This window comes from Oryza sativa, chromosome 8, assembly GCF_034140825.1.
Source record: "Oryza sativa Japonica Group chromosome 8, ASM3414082v1".
In the NCBI taxonomy this organism is placed as follows: domain Eukaryota; kingdom Viridiplantae; phylum Streptophyta; class Magnoliopsida; order Poales; family Poaceae; genus Oryza; species Oryza sativa.
Window position 1 is genome coordinate 3,711,966 of NC_089042.1, and position 15,943 is coordinate 3,727,908.

General features: G+C 43.0%; 2 protein-coding genes across 6 annotated transcripts; both read left to right on the forward strand.

Moving 5' to 3' along the window:
• Positions 1-2,149: 2,149 nt before the first annotated feature.
• On the forward strand, positions 2,150-10,780 carry LOC4344728 (protein TOPLESS-RELATED PROTEIN 2-like). The gene is given in 26 exon segments (XM_026027327.2): positions 2,150-2,787; positions 2,898-3,077; positions 3,161-3,274; positions 3,379-3,537; positions 4,242-4,422; positions 4,506-4,632; positions 4,726-4,835; positions 4,933-5,071; positions 5,171-5,280; positions 5,406-5,475; positions 5,651-5,724; positions 5,862-5,957; positions 6,086-6,181; positions 6,445-6,572; positions 6,826-7,060; positions 7,147-7,314; positions 7,678-7,785; positions 7,872-8,021; positions 8,309-8,419; positions 8,522-8,701; positions 8,831-8,959; positions 9,223-9,318; positions 9,512-9,697; positions 9,835-10,007; positions 10,124-10,310; positions 10,312-10,780. Coding segments are annotated over 26 exon segments (3,444 nt in total). The 5' UTR covers positions 2,150-2,707; the 3' UTR covers positions 10,369-10,780.
• Positions 10,781-12,097: 1,317 nt separating this feature from the next.
• Positions 12,098-15,278, forward strand: LOC4344729 (pentatricopeptide repeat-containing protein At4g22760). 5 transcript variants are annotated; one of them, XM_015793172.3, is made up of 4 exons: positions 12,098-13,891; positions 13,961-14,063; positions 14,498-14,847; positions 14,919-15,278. In XM_015793172.3, exon 1 carries the CDS (start codon positions 12,162-12,164, stop codon positions 13,767-13,769), a length of 1,608 nt encoding a protein of 535 aa, XP_015648658.1. In that variant the 5' UTR covers positions 12,098-12,161; the 3' UTR covers positions 13,770-13,891; positions 13,961-14,063; positions 14,498-14,847; positions 14,919-15,278. The 5 variants fall into 5 exon arrangements, with proteins under 5 accessions (XP_015648658.1, XP_015648656.1, XP_015648657.1 ...); XM_015793170.3 differs by having other exon boundaries at positions 13,967-14,063; XM_015793171.3 differs by having other exon boundaries at positions 13,961-14,847.
• The last annotated feature ends 665 nt before the right edge of the window (positions 15,279-15,943 follow it).

The window sequence follows — 15,943 nt, forward strand, 5'->3', positions numbered from 1 at the left end:
AGGTGGGGCCCCACGCTAGCCTCCTTCCTCCGCACGGGGGGGTCAAAACCGCGAGGCGGCACGTGACCCCAGCCAGGGGCGGTCAAGATACACGCCACGTGTCGTGATGTGAGTGGCACGTGCGACGTGGTGGTGGTGGTGCCCGAATCTTGGCGTCTCACCTTTTTTTTCCTCTCTCTCGTTTTTTTTTGGGGTCAGAAAAGGCGGGGCCGGGGAGGGGGGAATAAATTCGGGAGGAAACCGCGGATGCGTGCATGGATGGGTGGGTGGGTTGATGGCCAGTTGTCAGATAAGCAGATCAGCTTATATCGGTGGGTGCGATAAGCGAGTCCGCTTATAGTATCGTGTTAAAGGCTCGACAGCTACTCGCGCACTACACAACGCAGCGGGAAAGCGACAGCTCTGGAAAAATCTGAAAATAAATTTGGACCCGGCCTTGCTCTGCTACGCGTACCCCGGAGCCTCCCAGACCCGTTGCCTTTTTTCCTTCTTAAAATTAAAACTCTCAGCGATCTTTTCTTAACAAAAAGAAATTCAAATATTCTTTATAAGGACGTGTTTACATGGATATTTATATGGTTTTGATGAGTATGTCGAAAATATATTTTATTGCAATAATATAAACCATATTCTATTGCCCAACATGTACTCAAATAAAAACAATCACAGTAGCCCTTGCAAAATAAGACAATTAGTATAGTACTCCTTCCGTTCATTTTTTTATCATCGCATAAGTTCGTGGCAGCGAGACCAAGGGACAACTATGCTGCATAGAACAAGTCAGAAAAGAAGCGGGTCTGCATGCGCAACAAGAAGAAAGAAGCAACAATTTAATTCCAACCGATCAATCTCAGCCTCACATGAGCCGGCGTGACCTCTTGTATGCCAGGGGGTTTAACATCTACATGCAAATTGAAGCGTCATAAGTGTCCCACCCAAGAAGAGCCGAAGCGTCCATTGGCATTATGCGCTGATCAATTTGGAACATCTTTTCTTGCTTATGCGTATATTGATCAAAAGTGAAGGGAGAGAGATATGTACTATCATGATTTGATTACAATAAGTATCAGTACATTTTTACATCTTCTTGGTAAGTACATCAATCGATAACACAGAAGGAGTAAGCTATGCTAGTGGCGACACTTATACAAGATTTATAGATACAACTAACTCTACACGTTTATATGTAGACACGTGTCACCTTTACTAATCTAGACGACTTAACACTCAAGCGAAGGATCTTTATTATTAGACCATAATAAACGCGTGCTATAATGAACAAGTTTCTAGACATGCTACATTTAGAGCTAGCTACTTCCTAGACACGTCGAGAGTATAAAAGGACAAAAGTAGCACATCCACATAAGTAAAGCATGAACTGAAGCAGGTCAACTTGATTTCTAAAGGACACGAGAAACGGATCTTTATTTGTTAGACCAAAAGAAACACACGCCATTAAAATTTTGGACATACTATATTTAGAGTCAGCAATCTCCTAAGCATATCGAAAGAGGAAAACCCGACAAAAACAGCGCATCCGCAAAAAAAGAAAAAAGCAAACGCAAATACAACTTCTCCGCTACGTTTACGTGGACGTCGGGAAAACCGTGACGCGAAAACGGACCCTTTCCGGCTTCCACGACTCTCATCATGGAAGGGCCCAAGTACACGGCCCAAAAAAAGCCGGGGGTAACTTGTATCGGGTGCGCCTACCGCTTTCCTGAACCGTTCAAAATTCGAAACCGGCGATGCGCGAGGGAGAGATGGAGGAAAAAAAAAAGATTTGCGAGAAAGGGAAGTTAATGGGTACGAGGAAGGATGACGTGGCGGCAACAAAAAACTTACAGTGGCTACACCCCCGGGGACGCGGATGAAATTACCGTACTACCCCTGCGAGCCCCACGTCTCACGTGGGGCCCGCGACCACCGCGCCCAGATGCCTCAACCATCGGACGGAATTACGGAAACACCCCTGGTCCCACCCCCACTTCCGCTTCTGCCCCGCGGGCGGAATTACGGTTCTGCCCCTACGGTCAGTGGGCGCGTCAGTGGCAGTTCCGTAAATCGAGTGGGGTCACGAGGGTGGAACCGTATCGCGGGGGTAGCTGTCTGGGTGGCTATAAAAGTGGAGACGAGACGAGGGTGCTATATAATCGGGTCCAAAAAAACCAAAAGCAAAGAGGAAAATAAAAGCGAGAGGAGTTTCGGAGAGAGAAAGTGAGAGGAGGAGGAGGAGAGAGAAGAGAAGAGAGATAAGAGGAGGAGAAGGCGAACGCGGCGGCTAGGTGGAGAGGAGAGGAAGGAAGGGAGCAAACGAAGGCGGCGGCGGAACCCTAGCCGGAGGCGGGAGGAGGGGGGAGACGCGAGGTGTCTCTCTGGCTGGTCGGATTCGGCCGGCCGGGAGGCGTCAGATCGGTGGTCGGGCCGCCGGAGACGGAGGAGATCCGGGGCATGGGCGTGGCGACGGGGGCGGGAGGGTCGTCGTGAGCTTTCTGCCGCCGTCGGTTTCGGCTTGAGCTCTGGGTTTATTAATTTTTTTTGGGGTTGCTGCTGTTTTTTTTGTGGAGGTTTGAGTTGGTGAGGGGGGTGGTTTGGTGCGCCCGTTTGAGGTGGTTTTTGAGGGGATTTGGGAGGGGGATCTGCCGCGGAAGCGGGGTTTTTAGTTCGGCTTTGAGAGCTGGAGGCGCAGGCTGGGATCGGCGGAGCCATGTCGTCGCTTAGCAGGGAGCTGGTTTTCCTCATCCTGCAGTTCCTCGATGAGGAGAAGTTCAAGGAGACGGTGCACAAGTAAGCGTGTTTTTCGGTTGATTGGAGTGAGGGATTTTGAGCCATTTTGTTGGTGAATATGGTTTTTGATTGTTTCCCATTCGTTTTTGGGGTTATTTCGGTCGGTTTAGGTTGGAGCAGGAGTCGGCCTTCTACTTCAACATGAAGCACTTTGAAGACCTGGTGCAGGGAGGGGAGTGGGACGAGGTGGAGAAGTACCTCAGCGGGTTCACCAAGGTGGAGGACAACCGCTACTCCATGAAAATATTCTTCGAGATCCGGAAGCAGAAGTACCTCGAAGCCCTTGACAGGTAATTCATTGGAAGCTTGTAATGGTGGTTGGCTGATGGCAACGTGAAATTGTGCTGAGTTGGATTTTGTTTTTTGGTTGCAGGCATGATCGAGCCAAGGCGGTGGAGATACTCGTGAAGGATCTCAAGGTGTTTGCCTCATTCAATGAGGAGCTGTTCAAGGAGATAACACAGCTGCTGACGTTGGAGAATTTTAGGTATGTTGGTGATGATTAGTTTATAGCATTTTGATTGAGTAAAATGCCCAGTGCATTGGAGTAAGATAAATGTGATAGTGTATTAATGATGAACACTTGAACAGGCAAAATGAGCAGCTGTCCAAGTATGGGGACACAAAGTCAGCTCGGAATATCATGCTCATGGAGCTCAAGAAGCTTATTGAGGCAAACCCACTGTTTCGGGACAAGCTGAATTTCCCACCATTTAAAGTTTCAAGACTCCGCACATTAATCAATCAAAGGTGTTTGGTTGATTTAAGTTTTGGCATGTTTTTAAATTCTGTCTTTTTTGTTTTCTCAGGGATGTGATCTGCATGAACAACAATGTTAATATTCAAATAGGAAATGCTCCGTGAGCCGCATTAAATTCGCATAATGCCAGCTTAAGGTTTCAGTGGCACATATATTCGTGTATATATGCTTTTGTGTTTGGAAAAGAATTTGTCACCGAAATGATATAGGTGGTTTAGTTTTCTGTCTGGTCACAATACCATCTTTGCTTGGCAACGATGAATACGTAAGGAAGAGGCGTGTGTTGTTTATATATGGAAACTACACGGCTTTTTAAGCATCTAACAGCTTTTAGGTGACATTTATAGTTCTTGATTGTCCAGTAATGAATGGGCATGCTCCAACCAATATGTTCGGAAATTATGAGTGATGTTTGCCTACATACATTTATCTCTCCCAATTAGCATGCTCTAATGGAATACGCCAAATATGCTGAGGTTAAATAGTATAGTAATAAATTATGTTTTTTCAGTGTTCTTTTCTAACTATTGATGCTCATGTGGATCTCCTATTTGATATTTTTCATCATCAACTACTTTGTGTTTTGCTGTTCCGTAATGTAGACCTGTTAGGTTTTCTCTATGAATTATCTTCCTTCAGTTTCTTGTAAAAGCATGATGCTAATTGGGGTGCGTTTCTTTCTTATGTCTTGTAGTCTTAACTGGCAACATCAGCTATGCAAGAATCCCAGACCAAACCCTGACATCAAGACACTGTTTACCGATCATTCTTGTGCCGCTCCTACCAATGGAGCAAGAGCTCCTCCCCCTGCTAATGGGCCTCTTGTTGGACCAATCCCTAAGTCAGCTGCATTTCCTCCAATGGGTGCTCATGCGGTAAGGATTAGATTACTACCAGTAAATAGTGCATTTTATTTTACACTCATCTGTTACTCAAGTTTCAATCTTGATTCTTGCAGCCATTTCAACCTGTGGTGTCACCATCTCCAAATGCAATTGCGGGTTGGATGACAAATGCGAACCCCTCTTTGCCACATGCTGCAGTCGCACAAGGACCACCTGGTCTTGTTCAACCTCCAAACACAGGTGAGATAAACCTAAAGTAATTCAGCTAACTGGTTGCTGTCACTGGTAGCATTGAGTTTGACTGTTTGCTTGGATTATATATCTCCTTTGCAGCGGCATTTCTAAAACATCCAAGGACTCCAACAAGTGCTCCTGCCATTGATTATCAATCTGCGGATTCTGAACATCTGATGAAAAGAATGCGTGTAGGCCAACCAGATGAGGTATCTAATGATTTTGCATTTATTGTGTTTATCCTCTTCACTATTGTCTGCAGATTTGCATGCTAAATAAATTACGATGCATTGAAAACTATGCTAGGTGTCCTTCTCTGGTGCAAGCCACCCTGCCAACATTTATACTCAAGATGACCTTCCAAAACAAGTTGTTCGCAACCTTAACCAGGGTTCAAATGTTATGAGCCTGGATTTCCATCCTGTTCAACAAACCATCCTTCTAGGTACATACTGGAAACACATCTGTTCGTTTTCTTTTAAAACTCTTTGTCCATGTTCTGTCCACTATATTTACTGTGTTCTTGACTTCTCGTGTAACACAGTTGGAACAAATGTTGGTGACATTGGGATATGGGAAGTTGGCTCACGAGAAAGGATAGCTCACAAGACATTCAAAGTTTGGGATATTAGTTCTTGCACCTTGCCTTTGCAGGTGACTTGCATGATATTCTTGATCTATTTTTGTGCACTAATTACCTTCTTTTGTTCTTCTACTAGCAGTATGCCGTTTTCTTCTTGTGATGTATTCTAATGCTCAATCTGTCTTACCATGTCCAGGCTGCACTGATGAAAGATGCTGCAATATCTGTCAATAGATGCCTGTGGAGTCCTGATGGAAGTATTTTAGGTCAGAAGATCTGTTCATTGTGGTATCATTCACATTTTGGCATGCCATCTTAGATAAATGCAACATTTGTGCATTGCTCTGACTTGTAGTGTTTTGTTTTAATGTTTCCTCGGGTGGAGAGATTGAATTACCCCCGTCTGCAATATTGTTTCAATAAGTTTGATTTGATTCTCAGGTGTTGCTTTTTCAAAGCATATTGTTCAGACGTATGCATTCGTGCTCAATGGAGAATTGCGGCAGCAAGCAGAGGTATATCCATACATGGATGCTTCTTAAGAATAAATATGAATGCCTTTTGCATGTTTGGATTAGTGGGATGGGATTTTGTTCAATGCTGCTCATCGAAACACTTCCTGAAAGGTTTCTAACTCTTGCAAATGGCACAGATTGATGCCCACATTGGTGGGGTTAATGATATTGCCTTCTCTCACCCCAACAAGACCCTCTCAATTATTACTTGTGGTGATGATAAACTAATTAAGGTGAGGTCGTTGATATGATACACTGCTTCACCCTTTCTTGAGAAAAAGAAATGAACACCATATTCATATGATACATTGCTTTATCCTCTTGAAAAAATGAACCATGGATGCACATTTGATTTTGGCAGGTATGGGATGCTCAGACAGGACAAAAGCAGTACACATTTGAAGGTCACGAAGCTCCAGTATATTCTGTTTGCCCTCACTACAAGGAGTCAATTCAGGTATTTCAGGAATACTTCAATTTACTTTCTTAGGATATGCTTCTGCCGTTTTAATTTGCAATGCGTTGTGGATCTAATCTTTCTGGTTAGTGCATTTCATTGCCATTTTCATGATAAATATGCTTATTGCATTCTTGGTTAGCATTAGTATTGCATGTTGATTTGCTTTGATTTTGACATATGCAAAGGTAGACTATGTATTATCTTTTCTACTATTATCTGTTATATCCAATGCATTTCTTTAACATTCGTTTTCTTTGCAGTTTATATTCTCTACTGCCATCGATGGGAAAATTAAGGCATGGTTATATGACTGTTTGGGCTCAAGGGTTGACTATGATGCTCCTGGACATTGGTGTACTACCATGGCTTACAGTGCTGATGGAACAAGGTGATGAGACACTGCAAATGAATATCAGCTGCTAATTGTTCAAGACAATAATATAGTTTCTAAACCTTCACAAATTAAGTGAATATATTGAATAAATAGTATAGTTGTCAGGCAGGAACAAATTAAAATGAGAATATGTTGCAGGGTGAAGGATATACATTTTATCGTAGCTTCTCTAGTTGCAATTTGTTTTGTCACTCCATTTCACACTTTGTATCTGTGCGAGTTGTTTGATTGTAAATTTTCCCTGCAGGCTCTTCTCATGTGGTACTAGCAAAGATGGTGATTCACACTTGGTTGAGTGGAATGAGACTGAGGGAGCTATTAAGAGGACATACAATGGTTTCAGGAAGCGCTCACTGGGTGTTGTCCAGTTTGATACAACAAGAAACCGCTTCTTGGCTGCTGGAGATGAATTCGTTGTTAAATTCTGGGATATGGATAACACCAACATACTTACAACAACAGATTGTGACGGTGGACTGCCTGTTAGTATAGTTTCTCCTAGTATCATGTTGTCGGAATCATCTACACTTAAGGTTTTGTGCTTAACCTCATGCTAATAATTTTGCAGGCGAGCCCACGCTTGAGATTCAACAGAGAAGGTTCATTGCTTGCTGTTACAGCAAATGAAAATGGAATAAAAATATTAGCCAACACTGATGGACAGCGTTTGCTAAGGATGCTAGAGAGCAGAGCATATGAGGGCTCTCGAGGGCCACCTCAACAAATTAATACCAAGGTATTGATGCATATACTTACCATTTTTTTAATGTTCCCTTAAATCCTAGTGTCATTAGGGTATAAAGATAACATTGATTCGCGTATTCGGAAAAAAAGATAACATTGTTTCTGTTCTCTATTATAACCTTGTTTTCTGATATATCTTTTTTTTTGGTTCCGTCATCTGAAAACTGGTTTGGGCCTATGGCTGTTTCCTGTTTTCTGAAGCTTCAAAACCACTAGTATCTATTCGTTTGTAAGATGCAGCACGGTGTTCTGGGCAACTGTTTAGACTTTAGTTAGTTTCAATCAAGCTGCCTTGTGTTATTTTCAGTGCTGGCTGATAATGTTGACTATAACCTCATTTTTGTTCTTATTGTAGCCCCCAATTGTCAACACCCTTGGTTCTGTTTCCAATGTGTCTAGTCCTATGGCAGTGAATTCGGAGAGACCTGATCGGGCATTGCCCACAGTGTCAATGAGTGGCCTGGTGAGTTTGCAGAATCTATTTTGTTGTCTGCTCACTGTTCAATACTTCAACCTGTTCTGTTGCTAAATGCATCAAACAAATACCAGGCGCCCATGGATGTTAGCAGAACCCCAGATGTTAAGCCAAGAATTACAGATGAATCTGAAAAGGTTAAAACCTGGAAGTTGGCAGACATTGGTGACTCAGGACATCTCCGAGCACTGCGTATGCCGGATACATCAGCAACTTCAAGCAAAGTATGTTGAACAATGTGTGCTTGGTTGCTATCAAGTCTGTTGAGTTATAAATATTGATCATGCAATAATAACCTGATTACCTTAAACATATGAGCTTGTCTTTCTGTTTAATGTCTGGAAGACCGCAGTATCTGTTGGTGTTTACATGCAATTGTTGCACAAATGTCAAGTTTTGACCTTTTTTTGTCAACATTTGATAGGATCTTTTTTCAGTGATAGAACAGGCTGTTCAGTTCTGAGCAATATGAAATTTCTGATAAGCACTGTAATTTTTTTTTGTTGCACAGGTTGTGCGTCTGCTGTATACAAATAATGGGGTTGCGCTTTTGGCTCTTGGCTCTAATGCTGTTCATAAGCTGTGGAAATGGCAACGCACTGATAGGAATCCTAATGGCAAGGTTAGAGTGGAGAGTTGTTCTTATTTGGATTTCATCTGTTCTTATTTGGATTTCATCTGCTATTCTGTTTGCTTGGTTTCTAAATATATGCATATATTGTAGTCCACTGCATCTTTCACTCCTCAAATGTGGCAACCAGCAAATGGGATTCTTATGGCAAATGACACTAGTGATGGCAACCCCGAAGAAGCAACTGCCTGCATTGCTCTGTCCAAAAATGATTCCTATGTGATGTCTGCATCCGGTGGCAAAGTCTCATTGTTCAACATGATGACATTCAAGGTATATGATCTCTTCGGTGTGTAGCACAATCAATTGTTATTACCCTAGAGCATAGGTCATGAGTTACTTTCCATAAAAATATGTGTTATTCTATAGTTGTGACGTTAAAATTTTTGAATTTTTTCACAGGTCATGACTACTTTCATGGCACCTCCACCTGCTGCAACTTTCCTTGCATTCCACCCTCAAGACAATAATATCATTGCTATTGGAATGGAGGACTCTACCATTCAAATTTATAATGTCCGTGTTGACGAGGTGAGTGATATTCTCTTAATGGTTCTCACCGCAAGTGATTAAACTAGTCAAATAATGTTTCTCATTTCCTCTTACCAGATGAATCAGATCTTGTGAGATTTTGTAGATGACGTTTTAGATATATGTATTTTTTTTTTTACTTATAAACCTTATGTGCAATAGAAATGCTCAGTGACCTTCAACTAACTGAAGATTAAAATTTAAACAGCTGAGAACTTGTTTCAGTGATAATTGATTCCTTCTGTCTTAACCATATGGCATAGGTTAAAAGCAAGCTTAAGGGACATTCAAAAAAGATCACTGGGCTGGCATTTTCGCAGTCAATGAATATGCTTGTATCTTCAGGTGCTGATGCTCAGGTATGAATTTTCCTATATATTGTGCAGAATTAAATGTCACTTTGTGTGCATACTTCATCCTCCATGCTCTTGTTAGTCCCATGTCTAGCCATCCTTTAGCCTGTTTTGTTAAAAAAAAAAGATTCTGATCGCGGTGGCAAGTGGACTATATATTTGTTTCTGAATCAATGGTCATTGGAATGGAATTTTGCAGCTATGTGCTTGGAGCATTGATGGTTGGGAAAAGAAGAAATCAAGATATATCCAATCTCCAGCAAATCGTTCTGGTGCTTTAGTTGGTGATACAAGGGTGCAGTTTCACAATGACCAAACACATATTTTGGTGGTTCATGAGAGCCAGTTGGCGATCTATGATGCAAAGCTAGAGTGCTTGCGCTCGGTTAGTTCTCAGATTACCGTAATTTAATATATGCATGTATTATATTACATCGTGCTAGTGTGATAAACATTTGTGATCCATTCAATCAATCATTGTATTATGATAGTTGAATTTGACCTCATTGCTTGATCATGCAGTGGTCCCCAAGAGAAGCACTCCCTGCTCCAATTTCAAGTGCAATATACTCATGTGATGGTCTCCTCATCTACGCCGGATTTTGTGATGGTGCAATTGGAGTCTTCGAAGCAGAGTCTCTTAGGCTGCGATGCAGGATAGCACCTTCTGCATACATACCACCTTCCATGTCTAGGTATGTATAGTCCCCTACATGCCTACACTGCTTTGTGTTTCTGTTGGGTATGGTAATCTTAGTCCTGGCGACCATCATGTTATTGTTGATGCCCATTTTTGCATCTTTTCCAACAGTGGTGGAAGTGTTTACCCCATGGTTGTCGCTGCGCATCCCTTGGAGCCTAACCAGATTGCGGTCGGCATGAGCGATGGTGCTGTTCATGTGGTGGAGCCGTTGGACTCAGACCCAAAGTGGGGAGTGGCGCCTCCTCAAGACAATGGAACCCACCCCACAATATCAGCGGCTCCGGCAGCAGCTAACAAACCAGAAGTCTGACCATCCCTCTAGTGACTTGGCCAGCAGTGCCGACATTCGTTAGACCCAAAGAATGGTAGGATCGTAGGAGATAGGGAGAAAGAAGAAACAGTTTAGATTTGTGGGATGAGGTGAAATGTATCAAGTCCACAGCATCTCCTTTTGCCTGTGGCAGCAGCACAGGTGTTGATTGATGATGATGATGACATGTCTAAATTAGTTTTTGGTTCTTTTTTCCCACCCCCAGAAAATCTTGACCTCACCTGGCGGCTGCCGCAGTGTGTGCCGGAGATGGCTGCCATCTTTCCCTCCTTTGTAAAGCTTTTCTAGCTCTGAGCTAGTGGTGGTTGGTACCTTAGAGAATGTTCTTTTGTTCCTGCCCTTTTTTGCGGGGTAGGAAGGTATTCCTAGTGTAAAATATGGTTGGCATGTTGGATGGTGGTATTTGTTTGGCCTAATGCGACTGATTCAACCAATTCTTCGGCTCATGTCCTATAGATGTTTGCTAACCTTGTAGGCCTTGAAATCATTTGATTTGGCGATGGAACTTTGGACTCATGCTGTTCCAATGTTTTGTGCTCCTGTTTCTATTATCTATTGCTCACCTGTTCAGGTATCCAGTATTTTGCGAGGAATTTATTTGCATGTGGTCCATGTGGACGTGCGTTGTATTAGAATTCAGGAACGCATAGGACCTGGACGTGCATTTCTGGTCTTCAGCTTTTGGATTGTGACTCATCGCTGAAATTGAAATGGTCGGATGCCGGCAACTTCTTTTTCTTAGAGAGATTATTGAACAATATTTTCGACTGATCTGAACCAACTGAATTCATGCAAAAATCTGTGCGTTTCTTCAGATAATACAACTTATGTACTTTCACTCGGCAACAGCCGTAGCATCCATTCAAGCCTTGTACAATCGCAGAAAGATTGTGAAGAGGAGAGAACAGTTGCAACAATGAATGGCAGTAGTCTTCCCCACCCAACCCACCCCCGTTTTTTTTTTTTTTGAAAGAGTCAGGAGTGTTTAGAGAGCAGGAGAATTTTTTTTAGCAAAAGTAAAATAAAAACTGCCGTACAGACAAAGATGATTGTTAACTAATCAGGCATAAACAAGCTATATACTTCCTGCATCCCTAAATGTTTGACGCTGTTGACTTTTTTAAACATATTTGACTCTTTGCCTTATTAAAAAAATTTAAGTAATTATTAATTCTTTTCCTATCATCTGATTCATTGTTAAATATACTTTTATGTATACATATAATTTTACATATTTCACAAAAGTTTTTGAATAAGACGAACGGTCAAACATGTTTAAAAAAGTCAACGGCGTCAAACCATTAGGGAAGGAGGAAATAAGTCATAATAAGGTTAATTGGTTGTAGTATAGTTAAGGTGTAATTATATTACAATTATACTATATTTATATTTGAAAGTTTTCCATAAAAAATACTTGCGGTAGTTTTTAAGATAGTCCCAACTGTAATCTCTTCAAGTGACCAGAATTTGTTTTCTAACAGCACAGTTAAATTGGGACTTTTGTATTCCTAGTTTACATTTATTTGAGAAGCTTTTGAAAAATGTTACTTAGGTTGTGTTTAGTTCAGCGCAAAGTTTAAATTTTAGTTAAAATTGAAGATGATGTGACTGAAATGTTGTGTGTTTATGACAGATTGATGTGATAAAAAAGGAGATCCAAACTTTGAATCTAAACACAGCCTTATCCACTAGTATGAAGAGCTGAAATTGTTCCTATCAAACAAAAAAGAGCTGCGAAATTGTCAGTCCTTGAGTTCAAATTCAGTCACCAACTGTTCGACGGATTGCTAGTTTGCCACCATCACCGACGCTCCCATGCCCGCCGCCGCCGGAGACGTCAACTCGACGTGGACGCTGGCCATCCGCGCCGCCGCGGACCAAGGCCGCCCACGCCGCGCCGTCGCGCTCTACCTCTCGTCCCTCCGCTCGGGCCGCCGCCCCTGCCCCTTCGCGCTCGCCGCCGTTCTCAAGTCCGTCTCCCGCCTCCTCCTCCCCGCCGCGCACCCGCTCCTCGCCGCGGCCGCGGCCTCGATCCACGCGCACCTCCTACGCCTCGGCCTCCTCGCCCACCCCTACCCGCGCGCGGCGCTCGCCCACCTCTACGCGCGCCTCCCCGATCCCTCCCGCGCGCACAGCCTGCTCGACGAAACGCCGCCCCGGCCGCCGCGGGGGCGGGCGGGGGCGCACTCCTTCCTCGTCTCACGAAACTCGCTCCTCGCCTCCCTGCTCCGTTCCGGGGACCTCGCCGCGGCGCGCGCGCTGTTCGACCGGATGCCCGTGCGGGACGTCGTGTCCTGGAACTCCATGGTCGCCGGCCTCGCCAAGGCCGGCCACCTAGACGCGGCCATCGAGCTCTTCGACAAAATGCCCGAGAGGAACGCCGCCTCCTGGAACGCGGTCATGTGCGGCTACATCGCCCAGGGCGACCTGGCCCAGGCGAGGGAGCTGTTCGAGCAAATGCCCGTGAGGAGCAACGTCTCGTGGATCACGATGATATCCGGCTACGCCAACTCCGGCGATGTTCACGCTGCCGGCGAATTATTCGAGCGGATGGAGAACAAGAAAGATCTTTACGCGTGGAACGCGATGATCGCCTGCTACGCAAAGAATGGCTGTGCAAGGGAGGCTCTTGCTGTTTTCAATCGTATGTTGAAGCCTCATGTGTGGGTGATGCCCAATGAGAAGACCTTCTCGTCAGTCATCTCGGCTTGCTCGCAGCTTGGAGACTTGAGGTTTGGCTTGTGGGCTGAGAGTTTCATGGGGTCTGTGGGGATTGAGCTGGATGATCATTTGCGCACCGCTCTGGTGGATTTGCATACCAAGAGTGGGCGGATCGACAGAGCTTTTGATCTGTTCAGAGGTTTGGGGATGCGAGATGTGGTGTCTTACAGTGCGATTATCGTGGGCTGTGGGATGAATGGCAAGTTCAATGAAGCTGTTAGTTTGTTCAAGGAGATGTCCGATGCAAAGATTAGTCCCAATGCAGTGACCTTTGTGGGGTTGTTGTCTGCTTATAGTAATGCCGGGCTAATGGAAGAAGCCCGTGCTTGCTTTGCTTCCATGACAGAAAAATATAAGATTAGCCCTTCAATGGAACACTACACCATCATGGTAGATCTTCTTGGACGTAGTGGAAAATTGGATGAAGCATATCAACTGATCATGCAGATGCCAATGAAGCCAGATGCTAGCATTTGGGGTGCTCTACTTCTTGCTTGCAGGTTGCACAACAATGTTGAGCTTGGGGAAATTGTTGCTTCCAAGTGCTTTGAACTTGAGCCAGGAGAGAGTGGATATTATATTCTTTTGGGTAACATATATTCAGAAGCAAACAAATGGGAGAAAGTTAAGAGGCTAAGAAAGATAATGGCAGAAAGAGGCTTAAACAAAATGCCTGGGAGTAGTTGGGTTCAGGCTTCTTAAGTCCATTCTCTTGATTTCACTGATTTCGATTAATTCATTCAGTTCATAAATCAACATTCAAATATTCCTTGCGTCAAAAAAACATTCAAATATTCAAAGCTTGACTAGTAAAATTTGACAAGGTGGGTAGCTAAAGTTTCCATAGTTTTCCATCTCCATCTCTCCATCTCCATCTTTCTAACTTCTTATAGTTGCAGAGAATGCTGGAGTCTGCTGTCTCTTGTTTGGGCAGCTTAACAAATTTATACAAGGTTCCCCCGAAACTTTGAGCATTGATCAGGAATTCCGTAATTGGTTTGTTATCATCACCCTTTGTTCAACACGTAAATCTTTCTGTTAGCTATGTAATGTGTGCGCCTTCCATAATTGATGCTAATTTTCCATGCACATAGAAACGTTCTTTTGAAATGCTGATGAATATCTTTAATAGTTGCTTTTGGGCAAGTAGGAAAATAGCTTTGTTAAGTTGATAAATTCATGAGCTTCAAACGCATATAACACTGATTGTTACTGCATATTGTAATTAGGATGGAATTTTTTCATTTCAAATCCACACTAAATGTAATCACCTGTTTTCTGATGGCTTTTCTCCTTCTCACAAGAATTCTATTACAAAACATGTGTTCATGGAATATGATAGTGAAATAAATTATGCAAAAAAAAAATATAGGTGGTGAAATAGAATCTCCTTGAGGTTTTCATCGTTATGATGCCTTTATGTTTTTCAGGAATAATTTCAAGAAGTTATTTCCTGCAAAGTTTGCAAGTTGTAACTGCGACATCAGTCTCTACATTTAACTTGGCCAAAAGATCATACTTGCCATTACCAGGAAAAATAGCATCAATAATGAAAAAAAGATCATACTTGGCCCAACTGTCCCTGTTGACCGCAACCTCAGTCAAATTATAACAGGGTACAGGTAAGATAAGGGTCATCAGACATCCGGAAGACAGGAACAGATTACCGCACTGGCATGTTGTTTCTGTCAACTAATGTGCTCGTATCCAGCTTCTGGTTCTGGATCGCAGGAATGGATTTTATGACAGTACATTACAATAGATGTTGAATCCTGAATTGGTAAGAACTGGAAGCTCAGCTTTTGCCCATAGCTTTCATGTTCCCTTATCTCCTGTTTATTCACCATGCAGGTGTCAGTATTCGAAAAGCCTTGTTTGCGGCAGCATTACACATTTGCTTCTGAATCATTGTTTGCTGAAGCATTTGGAGCGATGATTATTGGAGGAAGAAGATGCAAGCAATCGACGATTCTCAGAAAACCTTTTCTGTGCTATGCAATGGATCAAAATAAGGGCATCTTTTAAGTTTTTTAGGAGATATTCTTCTGTTCTAAGCGGGAAAAGAAGAGCTTATGTCCTTCATTCCTGTCCCCGTTTTTGTAGTTTAAGGTACGGTCGCATGTGAGATATGGTGATATTTACGTACTCAATGTTGATAAAATTCAATCAAATATTCAGCTCATTTGCTAGGTGCTTATATTTTGTAAGCCATTTAAATGTTCAACCTGGAATGCTAACTTGCCGATATAATATAGATTCGACATCTCCTTATAAACATGCAGGATTTGTGATCACTGATTTGCAAATAAATAATTAGGGAACAATAGCCAATAATTGCATCAAGAAGCTTATCAAATCATTCACAATGAGATAGGGCTGGACGAAAAGCTCATCACTCCTTAGCTCACTCGACTCGTGCATGGTTCGGTTCGTTTGGATTTGTTAACAAGTCGAGCCAGGATTTTATCTCGTTAGCTATAACGAGCCAGCTCGCGAGCCAAACGAGCCAAGGCCCAACACAAACAACAGGCCCAGCCAAGCACCACAAGGCCGGCCGAACAAGGTCACAAGTCCACACAAGTAGAGAAAGATCAGTGCCAAGGACGCACAAAGGAGTAAGTTCACGGGAGGTCCCTCAACTTAACAGCAAGATTCTTTGAGGTCCCTTAACCACAAAACCAGAAATCTTCACCCCTAAACTATACAAAACCGTCTAATTTAGGTCCCAAGTCAGTATAAATGCCTAGTTTTGCTGACGTGGCATCCTAGTCAGCAAAATTAATAAAATAAATAATGTGGGGGGCCCACATGTCAGTGAGAGAAAATTATGTGAGCCCCGCATCTATTTTTTCTTTTTATTTTTCTCTTCTCTTCTC

What these genes read in the sequence shown, in the direction of transcription:
- LOC4344729 (XM_015793171.3), top strand. Translation starts at nt 12,162, where the DNA reads ATGCCCGCCGCCGCCGGAGACGTCAACTCGACGTGGACGCTGGCCATC.